At 34.6% G+C, this 18,508-nt stretch overlaps 2 protein-coding genes across 3 annotated transcripts in view; one reads left to right on the top strand and one right to left on the bottom strand.

Moving 5' to 3' along the window:
• LOC150080634 (store-operated calcium entry regulator STIMATE-like) overlaps positions 1-3,470 on the top strand; it is an 86,220-nt gene extending 82,750 nt beyond the window's left edge. For both annotated transcript variants that reach the window (XM_090380598.1, XM_090380597.1), the window contains one exon: positions 3,204-3,470. In XM_090380598.1, the coding sequence (XP_090236724.1) occupies positions 3,204-3,404 (201 nt within the window). In that variant the 3' untranslated portion in view covers positions 3,405-3,470. The remainder of the gene's footprint in view (positions 1-3,203) is intronic.
• A 3,785-nt stretch (positions 3,471-7,255) lies between these two features.
• The window catches only part of LOC150080633 (solute carrier family 41 member 1-like), a 227,043-nt gene continuing 215,790 nt past the window's right edge, over positions 7,256-18,508 (bottom strand). The window contains exon 11 of the mRNA XM_090380764.1: positions 7,256-7,818. Coding sequence (XP_090236890.1) covers positions 7,654-7,818 — 165 coding nt within the window. The 3' untranslated portion in view covers positions 7,256-7,653. The remainder of the gene's footprint in view (positions 7,819-18,508) is intronic.

The raw sequence follows: 18,508 nt of genomic DNA, 5'->3' as shown, positions 1-18,508 counted from the left end.
ACTAAGGAAATGGATAGAGGCAAAAATCTGTTTTTATTTTTCAATGTACTCCCATGAACTTCAATACACTTGTTCCATTTTGTTGGCAGAGGAAATAGAAATACCATAGAAATAAAAAAATAAAATTCATCTTCCTGTCCATCAAAGAATATAGAAATAGCAGATTCAAGTTCATTATCATCAGCAAAATGACATCCACATGTTTTTTTTTTTTTAGATTGAAACAGGAAATAGTCACTGGGGGCCCAGATCTGGACTGTAAAGTCACAGTCTCTCAAAAGCAGCAACAGCATGTGACTTGTGCACTGGTATTGTCGTGAAGAATTAGCACACCTCTGGAAAATTTTCCACAGCATTTTTCCTTTGACATCCCTTAGGTTTTACAGTAGGGATGCATATGACTCCCCAGTGACTGCTTGTGTTCCAAGAAGTGAATGTACAAAATTTCCTCAGCATCCCATAAAATGGTGTCCATAATCTTGCCAGCTGAAGGTTGTGGCTGAAAATTTTTGGGTGGGGGGAGAACCCTTGTGCTTCCATTGCATTGATTCTTGCTTGCTCTCAGGATCACAGTAATGAGCCCATGTTTCATTACCTGTAACAATTACTTGTAAGAGTACTCTTAAAAAATAATACAGTTATTGTTTTACAAAATATTGTAGTATTTAAGTTGATGTCAGAAAAATTTTATACAGTAAACAGTTAATGCGAGTCGAAATATGAAATTCTGTTCACAGTTGGTACTTTGAAAGATACACGGGATTTAGGAAGGTAGATGAGGCACTCTGACTGTGTGCTGATTGACTGTGCAGAGAGAGAGAGAGACGGATCGTGCATTACATTGTCTTGCGTGCTGTTCAGTATTGTTATTGACTCTGTCAGATGGATGTTATTGCTTATATCGCTTCATTTGTTTACTTCTTTATATGTATTCAATATACATAAGTTAACATTTTATATAATTATGGGTTCTAAAGAAATAAAAAGAAAACACTAACTATCATTAACAAGCTCAAAGTGATAGAACAACTTGAAATTGGTGTTCCTGAAAAAAAAAAAATTGCTGAAGTATTTGGTGTTGGCCAACAGGCTGTGTCAGATTAAAAAACAAAAAGAATCTATAAAGGCATTTGCTTTAAAATTCAATGTGGGGAGTGATAAAAGCAGTGTATCAAATGGACAGACATTAAAAAAGCCAAAAGAAATGTTGTGGAAGAAGCTGTATTAATTAAGTGGTATTCACAGCAATGATCAAGTGGCATTGGTGTGTGACGCTAACACCACCTGATAAATATATAAAAAAAACAATACATTTATCAATCGATGGATAAATGTATTGTCTTTTTTATAGTTTTTAAATAAAGGCTCTACGATGATATTTTTAAAATTTATTTTCATCAGTACTACCTATATCATTAAATTTTCCATTTATTTGTGTTCTAAGTTTTTTTGTCTTAAGGCTATCTTTTGCTTCAGTTCGAGCCTGTGACCACCAAATACGGAGAATGCGGAAAGATCAGGGATAAATTATCCCCTGAGCAATATGACCTTAGTTGCCAATGCTCCTAAAAACCAAATAACAAACAAACTTTTGCTTCACTAATCCGGATGACCTCTCCCCCAATTACACTGGATCAGCAAGGGTTTACTATATGTCAAAAAAACTTTATTTACTACTGAACTTCAGAATTTAAATTTACAAGATACTGAAAGGATTAAACTTTAAAAATATTACAAAAAAAAAATCCACAAAATTACAGAGATTAAGCATAAATAAACTAATGCAGTCATAATCCTTATCAAATTAATATTTGATCTAGAGCTGTGTAGAACTTTTAAAGGAATAAAAGCTAAGGTTCTTAGAACTGGCTGAAGTTAGATAATTAGAAATTAGAGAGAAATTTCTCACAATTAGAGAGAAAAGATTGAATAATATACCCATGAATTAAATTTTATCAAATTTATATATATATAAAAAAAAAAAAAAAACTAATAGCTAAACAGTTAAACCTATCATCGGTTAAAGAAATGCAAAGTTTTCCTGTTGCATGAATTGCATTGAGAGAACTTATAGGAACTTAAGAAAAACTGGCTCTATAAGGTCTTTCAATATGATTCATGAAGCAGGTCAGGACAAATGTCCAAGTATGATAAATATGCCAGCAGATTGTGTGATAATGAAATTAAAAGAAATAGCAAACCCAGAAAACAGCTAGTGCCTCCAGCAGTTAATGTGGATCTAACCTTCCTTTAGTTTTGTTAGTTCCTAATTTTATGCTTGTGTAAGTTGTATTAATCTGTGGAGACCCTTTTCTTGAATTTCCTATACTTTCCTTCCAGTAGGATTCAGTTGTCATCTTGCCCTTGTTCAGATGAGCTTATTTCTGAAACTGTTAACTGGCTTTCTCTAATTACAGTCAAATTTTTTTTCTAACTTCAGGTGTTCAGTTAAAAGAAATTTTATTCCTTCAGTCCTGCAAAAGCTCTAGTGAGAATATTAATTCACTATAAATAAATAAAATATACAGGTATTAACTTTGATTATGCAAGCTATTTGTGAATTAAATCCTTTGTTTAAAGTTAAATATGTGGCAGCATTTAAACTCCTTATTAATTCGGGTTTGAAAAAAGATGATTTATTTTTCTGAAAACAGCTGAAGGGTGGTGGACTAGGTTTTCTTAGCAATATCTCCTGATTCAGCTGTACTTGGCTTCTTAGGAATTGTGCATATCTTTTTTGAGGCTAGTTTATTTCTGTCTTTCTTTCCATCTAATTTTAATATTGTTTATTTTTATAACGTCATATAGCAATGAAGCATTGTTCCCATGATGTTGGTGGCATAGCTTCCTCTTGTACGTCAACGGTGTCTAGAAGTGACCGCATTCACATCTTGTTATTATTTCCCCCCTGTACTACTGGGTCTGATAGTGGGATTTCACCAGGAATTTAGAAACATTGTAAATTAGTTAAGTAGGGTTTTGTGTTTATGTACATGATTGTGGACTGATTATAACTTCTAATATTTAGCACCATAATTTTATTTTATAATTCATGTAGTATTTCTTCCTTTTAACTATTTTGTAAGAAAGAAATACCATATAATGGCTTTTTTACAGAAATATTGTTAAAACATGATTACCTTCCAGTAAAATAGCTAGTGATAGTTTTACAAGTTATAAGCATTGAGAATTGTATTTTACAGGTCATTATGTTTTGGGTTGTGGATAACCTCCTTATGCACAAACCGAGCCATCGAACATTAGCCCATACCAAAAACAAATCGAAAATCCAGTATGTGGAGGCAGAACAAGATACAGTGTCTGAAACAGAAGTTTTGCTCACTGCAGACAATGATGATGATGATGATGCTGAAGCTGCTTGTCAACATAGACACCTTATATGATGATTTTCTAATTTTATTTGTATCATGACTTTAATTTATATGAAATATTAAATATTTTTACCCAAATATGTGCAAGGACAAATTAATCAGTTCATAATATTAGTGATATTGATGTAACTTTTGTAAACACCATGATGTTTCTGTTTTAACTTTCCATCTCCAAAGTCTGATTTTCTTCTAACAAAAAACTAGTCTGGTTGTCAATATTTTTCGTATCTCAACTTAGAGCATGTACCATATTTAATATATAAAATGATAGTCATTAAATTACTTAAGCTTATGGTGTTAAAATATTAGCATTAATAAAAATGTGAACTTTGTGTTTGTAAGCTTTGTAAAATATTATTCAACTTCTATCAGTATTTGGAATGGTTTGTTGGGAGGGGGGGCAGAACAAAAGGTGAGTACACAAACAAACCATTGTGTGAGAATATTTTCCTCATTGTTAGAATTTTATTTGAGTATGTTCTTAATTAGAAAGAAAATCCATTCATGTGGTTACTCATTCAGTTTTCAAAACAATGTGCAGGTGAATATAAAGTGTATCACACTGGTTGCATCTAAGTGGCAAACCCTAAATCACAAAACCTAAATCATATAAAATTGAAAGAAAACAAAAAACTATAGCTTTAAAAGAGCTAAAGCATGTTGTTGTGAATAATCTTATGCACAAAGCAAGCCGCTGAATATTACATACAAGTGATACCATGATGCATTCACTGCAACCAGCCAAATAACCAACAATACAAGAGCTTTCTCATTGTATGAGAAAGCTACATGCTGTGGAGGTAAAATTGGTTGATGTAACAGTATTGCAAATGTTCAAGTTCAGCACCACATGGCCAACTATGGGCATCATGGCTCAGTGAGGCAGAGATATTACTGAACTATGTCCTTGAGACATTTCTCTAGAGTGTAAGGTAGTAAAATATCTAGAAATTGTGATCATTGTGGCAGAGCCCCATCCTGCAAACAGGTGTCAAAACAGCCTCTCTTGAATTGCAGGAATGATAGGTACTGGAGATAATCAGTGATATTCACCTATAACAATACATGTTTCAAGACATGCTTGAACTCAAAGAATGGCCAATTATGGAATTTGAATAACACCACAGTAAGATGTTCTTAGTTGTCCACTTCTGTCATAGCTAGTATTGTAGAACAAAGTCACATGTGGTTAACTATTTCCTTACAAGGTCTATTGCACTGCACATGAATCTTGTAAGGAAACCATTGCAGGAAGGACTGAAGCACTTTGTTGGACTGTTGTCGGAGACAAGTTTTTATTTCATATGGCACTATTGGTCAAAGCTCGTGCTTCTTTGAATTTTTTTCATTTTGTGAAGAGTCCTTATGTTTTTTTTTATTTTTTTAAATAGCAGTACCCCTTAATCACAGTCAGGACATTGTCTTGTAAAAGAACTCTACCTTTTACTTTTGTTTGTTAGTGCAATGAGATTTATTTTGCGTGCCATTCCCTTCCTGCATGATTTATGGTTTGCCATCTACAGGGATCCAGAACTTTAGTTAAAATAATTTCCCTGAAGTCCTTCATATAGCTGTTGTTATACCTTTAATTAACAGTAGAATAGTTTCCCATGGTCATATGATTATGTATGCCAGTGGGAACTATTGTAATTTCAAATAGAATATTTCCCAATATGAATCAAATTGGTTGCTCCTAATATACTGACAGCAACAAGCTGTCAGTATATTAGGAGCTGTTATTCAAACTGTCAAAGACTTGGGAAAATTTAAGAAGAGTTCCATGGAAACTAGAAACTTATGAAAGCTAAAGGTTTCAGCACATGTTATTAGATGTAAGTAAGGCAATCTGTTATATAGCATTCTGTTATATATAAAAGGATGCTAATTGCCTTACATTTAGCAACAAAATAAAGGAAAGGGTTGCTAGAATTCTTAAGTCATACTTGATGCCAGGTAGGAAATTATTCTTGGAAGGATAAAGTGTATCTCCTTCCCATATTTAAACAAAGTGGAATGGTGGATTCCATTCAGTGTTAAGGCTGTGAATAGCATTACATTGGAAACTCAGGCATATATTTGAGTACCCATTACAAGATCATGATGATACGATACAGGAAGCCCTGACTATTTTTGCAGTTGCATCATTTGGTCCCAGTGATGTCCAGATTTTGAAATAAATGAATTTAGAAGCAATTTTCAAACCCATAAATAAGATGGGAAATCAGTTTAAAAAAAAATAATAAAAAAATACTTGTGAATGTGAAAAGATATATATTGGGCCATTTCAGTATTCTTAATTGTAATCAAAACTTGAAATTTAAAAAACTGGAATTAAAAAATAAAATCTTTATTGGAATGTAAATATCTTGAATTGCTAAATTAAAGAGAATTTGTTTCAATAATTTGTGACTCACTTTGCTGTGACTTACTTTTTCTTTGAAAACAAATAGTGAAGTAAATGTTTTAATTCATTTGACAATTGGAGGAAAATTTCTTAAGTCTCTTTGAACGGCAACTGTCCTTACCAACTTTGTGGAATCTCACTGATTTAGACTTAACACTAATGAATGGATTGACATTTTCGGTACATACATTTCATTTTTTTTTTTTTTTTAACACTTTGTTAAACTGTATATGCCCAATTTATGTAAGAAAATTAAGTTTTTTTACTGTACATTATATAAGAGTGAAACAAATTGAGGTGACCTCCTTATATATACAGGCAGTTCCCGGGTTTACAAGTTTTTTTCACGTATCAACAAAATCAAAAATATGAACATTAATATATATATATATATAAAAATGTTAAACATTCATAAATACTGCATTTCAAACCACGCGCATAGCTATACAATACAGTGTACTCCGCTTTACGATATTAATCCATTCCAGAGACACCATCGTATCCTGAAAATATCGTAATGTGAACCCAATGACACATCGTTTTTTGGTAATTCGTTTCACAGCCTCGGAAGTTAATTTTCACTATATAACTCTCTAAAAGGTTGTTTTTATAGTGTAAATTGTATTAGTTACCAATTCAAATTATTAAAATGCACTACACTTTCATCGTAATCATATGTTCTGTTATAAGAACCAATTTTGAACAGCTTTGTGATATTTTTTTAAAGCACGTTTCTGGAGGTCATGACCATTAAACAAAAACAATTTGCATTTTCTGGTTTATTGGGCTTTTCTGTTAGTGCAAGCAATTATAAGTGGGTAGTAAGCTGGAATTGTGTGGTTTTTTATGTTATTATGGTGAAACGTGTTTTCCCTTTACTGAAATCTTCAATCGTATAAAAAACAAATTTTCAGAATCCTTCATTCCTTTTTTTTTTTTTTTAAGCTTCGCAAACTTGTTACTCTGTGCAAATGGTGTTAGTTGCAATTTGTGTGTTCCATTAAAAAATGCTTATGCACATGCTATTGAAATTTATAAAGAAAAGAGAAGATTATCTTGGAAACAAATGCCTCTTGAAGCATTTCTGAAGAAGAATATTGTGCAACAAATCAATGAGTGCCGAGCCAATAATAAATGATCAACGAGTGTGCATTTAATCGATGATGAAGAATAAACATTCTTTAACGTTTGTAAGTCATAAATAATATCTTTATCATAATTTGCTTGATTTTACAGGCTACGTTTTCATTTCTTTGGATAAATCAATCATTGTTTAAACAAACTAATTACAATGTTGAGAATGTAACCCATATTTTTAACATTGAAATCAATCATTATTTAAACTAATTACAATGTTGAGAATGTAATAACATTGTCTGTGGGAAATAAATTCCTGCTTTACGAGCGCGCTAGGAACGAATTAACTCGTAAAGTTGGGAACTACCTGTGTGTGTGTGTGTGTGTGTGTGTGTGTGTGTGTGTGTGTGTTTTAAATGTAAAGTTACTGGTTCTTAATGGAACCCATGATCTAGCTCTCTGTCAAGATATTTTGGTCTCTGGGCAAAAGTTTGCACAATTTTCAGGTAAAGCTCTCCTTGCACAAAATGCATTTATCAAAATTATTATTACCAGGCCAGCAGCTGTCCAGCCTGTGGTTAAGGATATAACCAGTCATCTTTTCTTACTGTTTGGGCTTGAAATAATACTTAAAAAGGGGACCACAAAAACTGTTGTGTGATTGAGATCATCTGGAGAACAGTAGAATGATTCCAGGAACTCTCTACATGTGGTTTTATGCCTACTCTAAGCATCTGCTATCATTATATCCAGTTATCTTTCAGCCCTATCAGCTATATTTCAATGATTCAATAAAGAATATATGTAGAAGGAGCCAGAAAGCAAAAGTGTGCCAAGAAGGTCCCCAAGAGCAGTTAAAAGTGGAATGGCTGTGTTATCTGGGTCAATTTTCCAAATCCATATATTACAGATGAGGCAGTATGCTATGTATAGTAAAATAGAGACCTGCAAGAAACCAAAATGAAAGTCATTCATTTTTAAATAATCAAGGAATTACTGTTATATTTGTGAAATATTTTCACCAGCATTGCTATAAATAAAATTCGTTATGATTAATATATAAGACATATGGATAATTTTATTTACTTCTATATTAAGAAACAGTGGTCAGAAGGGAACCATTAAAGCAATGTAGCACAGCAAGTTTACTTTAACCACTATAGCTCATTGTTATTTTTTGTTGAATGAAACTGAAACCAAGTGAATTTTTACTTTAACCAGATTTAAGCCAGTGGTGTAGCTGGTTATAAGGTGCCCTGAGGCATAGCATTGTTGCTATAACAGTCTATAATCGATTAAATGTAATGTAACATAGTCAACAGCTAAAAGTGATGCTACTGTAAAACTGGCTTTCAGTTATAGCAACTTTTCTTCACTTTCATTCTGAGTATGAATGAATTTGCCAATTTTGTCTCACATGCTTTTGTTAATGTTTTATTTGCAATGAATAAGAATTTATTAAAATAATAAAACCTTCTTCATAGATGACATACTTAAACAATTAAGCAGAATTATTTTTATTGTTTAATTAGAACAATCCTGCTTTAGATAACCTGATTACTAGTTGAAATTGCCAGCAACCATCACTGTTTAAAGGTCAATGACAATTATATAACTGGTGCAAAACCTTCAATGAAGGTTGCAAATGAACTAGTGTTTCATACAAAAAACTATTAATAACATACAAATTATCATAGGATAAAGTAAGGCTACCAATAGTGTCAAGAGTCCCAAAAAAAATGTTATCAAGTAATGCCTTAAAGAACCACAGGCAAATAAAATAAAAAGAAAGCTGAAATGGGAGATGCTTTCCCACTTTTTCATATTCTACACTAGTGTTTCTCAATTAGTGCTACATGAGTACTGATCACTTGGGCTTTACTGCTGAGGAATAATTTTGACATAATTTATTGACAAGTATTATCTGTAAATATAAATGAGATCTTACTTAGTTCGTATTATGGATTGTTTTTATGCTAATGGAATATTTATATACAGTAAAATGTAAAAGCATGCACGCATGACATGTTCTCTAGAGCTCCATCTAAATTAGGGAATACAGGCATACCTCGGTTAACGTTACCTCTGATAATGAAGCTTCGATATAATGAAGTCCACAATTTCAAGCCCCATTTAACATAAAAAAAATTCCAGTTTAATCACCTGAAATCTAAACAAACTGAAGAAATTACGGAAACCTTTTGGGCTTCTCATGGTTGGTTCGAGAAATTTAAAAAATGGGCCAGGATTCATAGTGTAAAATTAACAGGAGAAGCTGCAAATAAGTTTCCAGAAAAACTAAAGGAAATAATTGAACGTGAAAATTTTCCACCAAATTTGGTGTTCAGTGTTGAGGAAAGCGGTTTGTTCTGGAAACGGCTACCAACAAAAAGCTTCATTTCTATTGAAGAAAAATCAGCTGCTTGGTTCAAAGCAGCCAAAGACCGTTTAACGTTACTCTTTGGATCAAATGCCTCTGGCGATTATAAATTAAAATTGTTATTAGTTTACCATTCAGAAAATCCGAGGGCGTTAAAAGGTTAACATAAAAATGAATTTACCTGTAATATGGAAAGCAAATAGAAAAGCGTGGGTTACCAAGGTGTTATTTACTGATTGGTTTGTTAACCGTTTTTGTCCTGAAGTAAAATGGTATTGTCAAAAAAAACAACTTTGAAGAAAAAGCTCTTTTGTTGTTAGACAATGCTCCGGGACATCCTACTGATCTTAACACGTTGGACACATGCATTCCTGTCAAAGTTGTGTTTCTTCCAGCAAACACAACTTCCCTGATTCAACCATTGGATCAGGGAGTAATAGCATCATTTAAAGCTTATTATCTGCGTCGAACATTAAGCAATTTAACTGAACTAGAGGATAAAGAGGAAATGACAGTTAAAACTTTTTGGAAAAACTACACCATTAAAAGCGCAATTGAAAACATTGATAGTTCTTGGAAAGAAGTCACTAAGAAATGCTTAAATGGAGTTTCAAAATATGGCCAGAAGTTGTACTAGAAGAAGAAAATAACATCCAAGAAATTAGAAATGAAGTTATCCAGATGGCTCAATCAATAGGTTTCGAAAATGTCGATGAAGAGGATGTTAGAAATTTATTGAATGCAGAAGATGATGGTTTTTCAATGGAAGATTTAGAAAACCTTGTTAGCAACGAAGACAAAGATAATGAAGACGAAGTTAAAGAAGTTCCTGCCGAAAAAGTGTTAACAACCAAAGATTTAAAAAGGTGCTTAAATGACATTGAAACCGTTTTAAATTTTTTTAGTGAAAATGATCCTGATTTAGGAAGAAGTGTTATTGTTAAGCGATCAGTGTTAAATGCAATAACTCCGTATAGGCAATTGTTAAATGAAAGAGAAAAAAACATAAGTAATCAACTTTAGACTCATATTTTAAAATGTGATTTCACTTTGTATGTAAGTTGACTGTTTATTTAATAAAACTTTTCTTTGTTCGAAAAAAAAGCTTTTCATTTTCTTTACGTAGGAACGTATCCCTATTCTGGCCATAGTATTTTTACCTCTGAAAACGAAGTTTCGCTTAACGAAGTAATTTCGTGGAACGCATCCTATTCGTTATTCGAGGTATGCCTGTACTCTGTGGTGCTCAAGTCTACTAACAGTTGAGAAATACTGATCTAGACTTAGTACCCTCTGATTATTTTGTTGTTAGTTCAACAATACACATGCAGCTTTTTTTTTCAAAAATGGTAATGTGTTGTTGGAGTTGAGGATTTAATGGTGCATGGGCCATAGTAGCCCATGCACCATTAAATCACCTGTTATTTTGGAGAGTTGATAAATGTATGGAATGAAATAGATCTAGAAATGAGTATATAAATTGATAATTTTTAGATAAGTAAAAAAAAAATAATAAATAAACTGGTGTCATCTTCAATAATATGAGTTAGTTGCAAAGGTTTGTGTAAATTGAGCAGTGATCTGAAAGGTGATTCTAATCAAATGGTAGTGATAGTGTGTGCACTCAATGAGAATATATTTAATGGTAAGTAGGGAATGGCTATACAAGCAGTAGTTTATAGTGTTATTTGCAATGTGGCTCTGAGGTTCCCCCCCAACTCCACATTAGGCAATGTAATGAATAAAAAATCTGTAAAGGCCAGATTTATGGGGTGTGTTGCTCATCAGGCCTTTTAGCCTAGAGGCCTGTGTTTTCATACAAACACCTAGTTTACCGTCCAATGCCACAAGGAGGTGGGCCGGGCCGGGCAGTAGGGAGTATGAAGCAGTGGCAGGGCAAACCCCCTGGTAGCCAAGGCTACAGACAGGGAGAACCCAGTAAAAAAAAAAAAAAAAAAAAAAGTGAAAGTAGAAGATAAGTGAGGAGACAGGAAGTGTGTGTGTGGGGGTTTAAAGTTGTAGAGTGAAAGAGGGGGAACTTATCTTGTGGGATTTCTCTTTGGACAACTGTTCGGGATAGAGAATTGCAGTAATGCACTCAAAGTACTGTTTTGGAGAAAACTGATTAGCAGTAGCTGACCTTGGAGTCCTGTGGCATACAGATTTTGAAGAATACCATTTTGCCAGATAGTATCAAATGCTTTTTTAATGTGCAGGCAGACCATGATAAAATGTTCATTTCTGATAAAAGCATTCCAAAGAAATATTGGTCAATAGTTTTGTATATCTTTACTGATCTTTTCGGCACCTCCGTAGCTAGCCAGGTGGGCAGGAGCAGCAGTGCGTAGCACATGCTTCTTGATTAGACTGGGGTTCAAGCCCGTGACCATCAACTATGGAGGATGTGGAAAGATCAGGGAATGACCACCGCATATCCCCGGAGCAATATGGCCCTAGTTGCTAATGCTCCTAAAAAAAAAAAAAAAGCATGGGACAGTATATCCCATCAGGTCCCAGTGCACTGTTTGCTGACCTGTTTAGGGAGCTCTAGTTCAAAATTTGTGAAAGGTTGGTTGTGTAGAAGATGTGCACCCATATTGAAGTTCAGATTATACCTTTTGGCATGGGTGTTTTCCTGTTTAAAGAGTGACTCATACTGATGTGGCTGAGCTTTGAGCAAAGGATTCTGCCAGAACATTTGCAATTTCCACTGGAGAGGAAAAGTCTCTGCACTTCCTACTTAGAATAGGCACTGATTCCGAGAGGGATTTACCATTCAGTTTTTTGGGTTTGTTTCAGAATTTTCAGCTGTCTGTATTTGTAATAGTGGAAGCAAATCAGATCCATGAGTCTTTTTTTGCACTTAATGTGCCTTAGCTTTAAGTTTTGTGAAATTAGTCAGGTGTTAGATGCTTTCAGAGCAGATTCCATGCTTTATTCTGCTCTTTTTTTTTAGCATCATGGCATGCATCGTTCCACCAGATATTGGCATGTTTGTGAGGAAAACTTAGGTTTGGGATATAGCACAGGTTGTATTTATGTGATTGGTAACAATAGGCTGGCTTTTGGTGACTGTCACGAAAGGAAATTGCGGTGGTGAACATGTTCCAATTTGCCTTGGAGAATTTCCATTTTATACAGTTGTCTATTATGTGTAAAGTTAGATTTGTTTGCAAATAATCAGTAATGGTCACTTTTCAATGGATTATTTGAAACTACCCATTGAATGACTGAGAACTGTTTTGATAATGTGAGATTCTGCTTGTCAAGGATTATTTCAATGAGTTTTCCTCATGTTTGCATCTGGGGAGATCCATACATAGGATAGGCCCTATTTAAATCCCCCATTGAGAGGTGGAAACTACATAAGGTCCTACACAATATTCAAAGAGAATTCTGTGTTTGGGAAAGAGACTGGTTAATGTAAAACTCAAAGCAATGCATACTGCTACAGCTTATAATGTGGTCTATAGTGTGATCTGTTTGCTAGGAATGTTGTTGTCAACAAGAATGACTAAGCTGCCTCTTGTTGCATTAGTAACATTTCTGTCTTATTGATAGATGCATAGTTTTTAATCACTGGAATCATCTGTGAGATTAGACTGGTTTCTTGTAGGCAGATACTTACTAGACCGTGCTGTTTGATTAGATCATAAATATCAAAAATGTTGCCATGCAGACATTATACAGTCCACAGTATAATGTTTTGTATTATTTAGCTTTAGAGTGTATGGTTCTGTCTGTTTTTTTTTTTTTTTTTGTATCCATACAGTGATTTGTATACCTCCATTTGTATTTGTGTTGCTTTAGAGTGGTATTTCTAGGTTGCTGCAGCATAAGTTTTGGCATGTTGAGTATAACTTGCTCCCTGATAAGTAACCTTTTGTTCAATCTTGTAATCTTTTTTTTCCCTACCTTCCAGAGTTTACAAGCTTTTGAGTATGCTAGATGCTGGTCTTTATGATGTGGGAATTCTGCTGAGCAGTCCATTTGTGTATAGGCTTTGCAGCTTAAATTTGGGCATATTGTGTTCCCTTGATATACATTCCCTCATACCATTTAAGTGTTCAAATTTTTGACAATATCTGATTAGATTGGGAATATAGGAATGTACGTGGCAATTGAGGTATCTGGCATGATGGTAAGGTTGGCATAACAAATGTAAGAATAATGTTTCTAGTGGGAACATGTTCACCATCTTTTTTAATCATTATTTGTTTTGCTTGAACAACTTTTTGATCACTTATTTACTCAATTAGCTTGTCTTCAATGTCATTCATCAAATTCAACTCTACAATTACCCCTTTTGGATCTAGTTAATGTAGCAGGAGGGATTTACACAGGTATTCCATCAAAAGTTGGTATTTTCAGTTGAGAATGCTGATGGTTAGTGTTTCAATGGGTAAGTCTCCAAATCTGAGTCATTCACCATTTTTGGTGAACCAGCTCTGCTTCCTAAATATTTCTGAATTAAATACGGTTTCTAAAAATGAAAACACTTTCAGTGTCAGGTACTTCCATATTAGAAACAGCATGTCTTATCAGTTGCTTATGGTCCATTGTGGTTAAGGTTAAACCACCTCCTGCCAACAGAACTGTAAAGGATTATGCAAGGTGGATGTTCATGACGAGTGAAGTGTGCAGTGTGTTGTACAAGCTCAATGGCAGGTCACTGTGTGACAGCTGACACTGCAATACAATATGGAAAATGCAAGAACAATATCTCAAGAGGACAATGTGCCCACTTAGATATGGGGTTCCATAGCAGACAACCCAAGAGGCACCCTCTCCTCACCACTGATCACCGTTGGCAGCAAATGCTGTGGTGTCAGTAACGCTCATTGGATACTGGAGAAATGGAAATGAGTGTGATAGTTAAATTTGGGGCATGTTTTGCTGGCAAGAACTAGGATCGACCCCTGGTGTGTATAGACCGTTTCACTGGTGAGGTCTACAGACAGCTGTTGGAGATTACATGCAACCTGCAATGCTGCATTTTTTCCCATCCAAGACAATGCACCATGTCATTAGGCTCACACTGTGCACAAGTGGTTCAAGAAATGCAGTGAAGATATCATCCATCTTGTCCCTAAATTCACCTGACCTCAATCCAAATGAACACCTGTGGGATGTTCTGGAATGGGAAGTTGAATGAACATGCAACTGTCATCTGTTCCATCACTGTGGAAAGCCTTGCAGGCAGCATGGTTGCAGGTCCGTACAGACTTCTTCAGACAACTAGTGGCTGTTATTCATGTGAATGGTGGCCCAACATGGTATTAGGTAGGTGGTCATAATTCAGTGATCACTGCATGTATATAGCTACTGGTAAGAGTAACTTGCAAAAATAAAAATAATCAATTTGTTGATGCTGGAGTGGAATACATGTGAGGAATCATATGTACCATTCCAGCACACCTTTGAATTTCTCCAACCCCTGACTTAGTTTATTCCAGTAATTAACAGCTCACAAGAAAACTTTCTACAACCTAGTATGCCTCTTCTACCATAATTTAAATTTATGACTTCCTACTGTTAGTATCATTAACAATCATAAAAATTTCATCTTCATTCATTATACTGTCCCCTCTCTGATCCTTATAAACTTCAATCAGATCCCCCTCTAAAATATTTAGTTAATAAATGCCATATAATCCACGTGTTGAAAAACTTTTCTCATAATAAAATTCCCCACAACAAGGCATTCTGATTTTATTTGTATAGCTGGTCATTATTAGTATTAATAGTGGCAAATGATGCAAGAATGCAAGTTTTTCAGCATCAGCTTAAAAAAAAACCATTTCACCTATCCATCTCTTGTTATTCAGACTACCCATTTCCACAGCAAAGGGTGAAAGCTAGTTCCAGCAATTAACCACCCATTGGCTGGTTAATTACTGGAACATTGGAATTCTGTGCATCTATTCTACAACCATCCTTCCTCAATTTGAATTTATGCCCTCCCTCATATTCACAGTCTGAGTAAGAGGAAGAATCCCATCAGCACTGAGTTTGCTCAAGCCATTACCTGAATCAATCAGATCACCTTGGAGGTGCCTAGTCTCCAGACATTGCAAGTTGCAGAACTGAAGCCTTTCTTGTTGAGGGCATAACTTTATCCCATTGCCCTTCTCTGTACTGGTTCCAGCAGCTCTACATCCTTCCTAAAATGAGGCCTCCATACCTGTATTCAAGATGTGGTCTGACCATTGCCTTATACAATGGGATAATCATCTTATCTCTTTCAGTGTCAGGTACTTCCATATTAGAAACAGCATGTCTTATCAGTTGCTTATGGTCCATTGTGGTTAAGGTTAAACCACCTCCTGCCAACAGAACTGTAAAGGATTATGCAAGGTGGATAATCCTGTATATCATTGACAAAATCCCATGAGCTGTTCTGGCAGCTTGTCTGCACTGCACAATTACTCCCAGGTCCTTTTCATTTTCCACTACCCTGAATGTAGTGCCACACAATTGATAAGTTATTCTGGGATTACTACTACCCATATGCAGTACTTTGCATTTGTCAATGTTAAACTTCAATTGCCATTTCTCAGCCCATCTGCCTAATTTTTCTAGACCTTGTTGCAGTATGCTTCATTACTGTTGTTACGTACCCTACCAACCTTTGTATCATTGGCAGACTTAGACATTAAGCCTGATATGCCTTCACCAATATCATTAATAAATACAGAAAACTACAATGGGTCCTGCAGGACTCCACTAACAACATTAGTCCATGAAGAGCAGTGGCCATTGATAACTACTTTGTTTTTTCCCACTCAAACATCCCTTTATCCCTAGCAGTGACTTTCCCTTAATACCATACTGCTCCAATTTGTACAGCAGTCTCTTATGTGCAACAGTATCAAAAGTTTTCCTGAAATTTAAGTATATAATATCAAAATTATTGCTTGCATTCAGCTCCTTTGTCACTTCATCGTAGTATCCAGTCAAACTGGTTAGACAAGATCTCCCCTTAACAAACCTATGCTGTGACTGAAGTATAACTGCACTCCTTTCTAGACTCTAGATGGTCCTGCATTACTTCTTTAACTAGTGACTCCATTATTTTCCTTTCTAATAGAAGTTAAGCCAAAGGTCTGTAATTACTCATGCTACTCTTTGATCCTCCTTTGCAAATTGGTGATACATTTGCATATCTTCAGTTCACATGGATCCCCAAATCCAAAGATGCTTTCATAATTATGACTAAGGATTTGCTAGCGCCTCCGTAACCAGGTGGGAAGGAGCAGCAGTGCGTAGCACACGCTTCTTGATTAGACCGGGGTTCAAGCCCGTCACCACCAAATACGGAGGATGAGGAAAGATCAGGGAATGACCGCCGCATATCCCGGAGCAATATGGCCTTAGTTTTTTTTTTTTGGTTTTTAGGAGCATTAGCAACTAAGGATTTGCTTGCCTCCCTTTAATATAATTGGATAGATCCCATCCATCTCAGGTGCCTTTTTTTTGTTCAACAGTTTCTCTTCCATTCTCATTGGAATGAAAAGCCTAGTAGCTTTTGTGATTATTTCCCTGAATGCTTCCCATTTAGAATTTGTTGTTGGTAACATCATTGGTTGGTTGGTCCCACTATATAAAATTTAAAAACTGTCAGACCACTGTACTCATTACCATCATTGTTTTCTGTTCCTTTCTTAGTGCTTATGTCACATTAAACTGACTCCACATTCTACTGGAAATGCATGTCAATTGTGTAGACTGCCTTAACATCCTTATGTCTTTTAGCCAAGAGCATGTATCCTTTTCTTCCCACTCCTCCTGTCTTTTCTGTATGTTAGACTTGCTGTATTCAAGTTCTGCATTCCCTTTGTCAGTGGTGACATATTTCAGGTAAAAAACATTAGTACACGAAGAGGAGTGGCCATTAATACCAATTCTCTATATCCTGGCACTCAATGATCCCTTTATCCATAACTTGCCTCCTAGTACCACAATGCTCCAAGTTGTACAGCAGTCATTAATGTGGCAAAAACTATACTGAAAGGTAAATATAGAATGGCAAAGCTTCCCCCCATCCAGTTCCTTTGTAACTACTTCATAGCATCCAATCAGATTTGTGAGACAAGATCTCTTAACATATCCATGCTGTGATTGCTGTATAGTTGTGTATAACTACTGTTTACCTTTCTTGGCATTGTTATTCTTTCACCCATATTACAGCTAAACTGTTTTCTCCACTGTGGGTATCAGAGAGAAGGCAAAGGGTAGGCACCTGCTTTTTTCCCCCTTTGATTTTAGTATTTTTTTCTTTTTAAGGGTCCCATTGCTTCCACCTTCTAGTCTCCTCAAAATGTTGATTCAGCTTCGGTGACACTACCAATCATTACAATTATAGTGGCATCTGATCTGACAGATCCAAACTTTTCTTTATTTCTGAAAAGTGTTTTTGGGGATTTTTTTTTTAATTTTTTTTTTTAATTCTGCTTATATAGTGATGACATTTTACTACACTACTGGATTGCAATACTTATATGTATTAATTTTTAAATGAAAAATTTAAATATGTTTTGATTTTTTATACCTGTTATTGCCAATGAAACAAAACTTTCATTACTTATACTGAAAATATGAAAAACATTATAAACATGAAACTATTAGTTTTTTCCATTTAAAGTTTAAAAATTATTATAGAGATGGAATTTCAAACTTATATATACACATATATTAATATATTTTGTCAAATAAATTATATTATGTAATAATTAAAAAAAACTATTTTATATAATAAGTAAACAAAGCAAAGAGTACTTAACTTTTGTAGCAACAGCAAGAAACACTTAATTTACATTATACTGAAATGGAAAGTAGCAGCACAAAGTCAAAAATAGTAGCAGAAATGGTGGCATCTTGGGTATTAGTACATTACTCTAGTTAAACGATAAATTCTCCAATTGCATTAAATTTTTATTTTTTTAAGCAGAATGAGTTCTTAGGTTTCCACTTATTATTCACCTGCATAATGACCTTCCAAAACTTATATTGGTAATGGAAGAATTAATCCCTAGATCAGTGATTTTTAATCAAAGAATTTCAGGAATATCTGGGGAAGGTGGTGATATATCACAATCAGTTAAAATCCCAAAATAGTGAAACAAAAAAGGGGATTTAAACTTTTTATGACTAAAAAATGTTTGAGGGGTGGATTTGAAATGTTAGTGGATTTTAATTTGCTCAAAACTGGATCACAAAAGTGCTGAGAAACAGTGGCTTAATTTTATCAAAAAT

The sequence above is a fragment of the Mastigoproctus giganteus genome, chromosome 9, assembly GCF_048544385.1.
Source record: "Mastigoproctus giganteus isolate SK-2022 chromosome 9, ASM4854438v1, whole genome shotgun sequence".
Classification (NCBI taxonomy): domain Eukaryota; kingdom Metazoa; phylum Arthropoda; class Arachnida; order Uropygi; family Thelyphonidae; genus Mastigoproctus; species Mastigoproctus giganteus.
The sequence above is the reverse complement of the archived record's forward strand: the minus strand, read 5'-3'. Positions and strand labels throughout refer to the sequence as shown.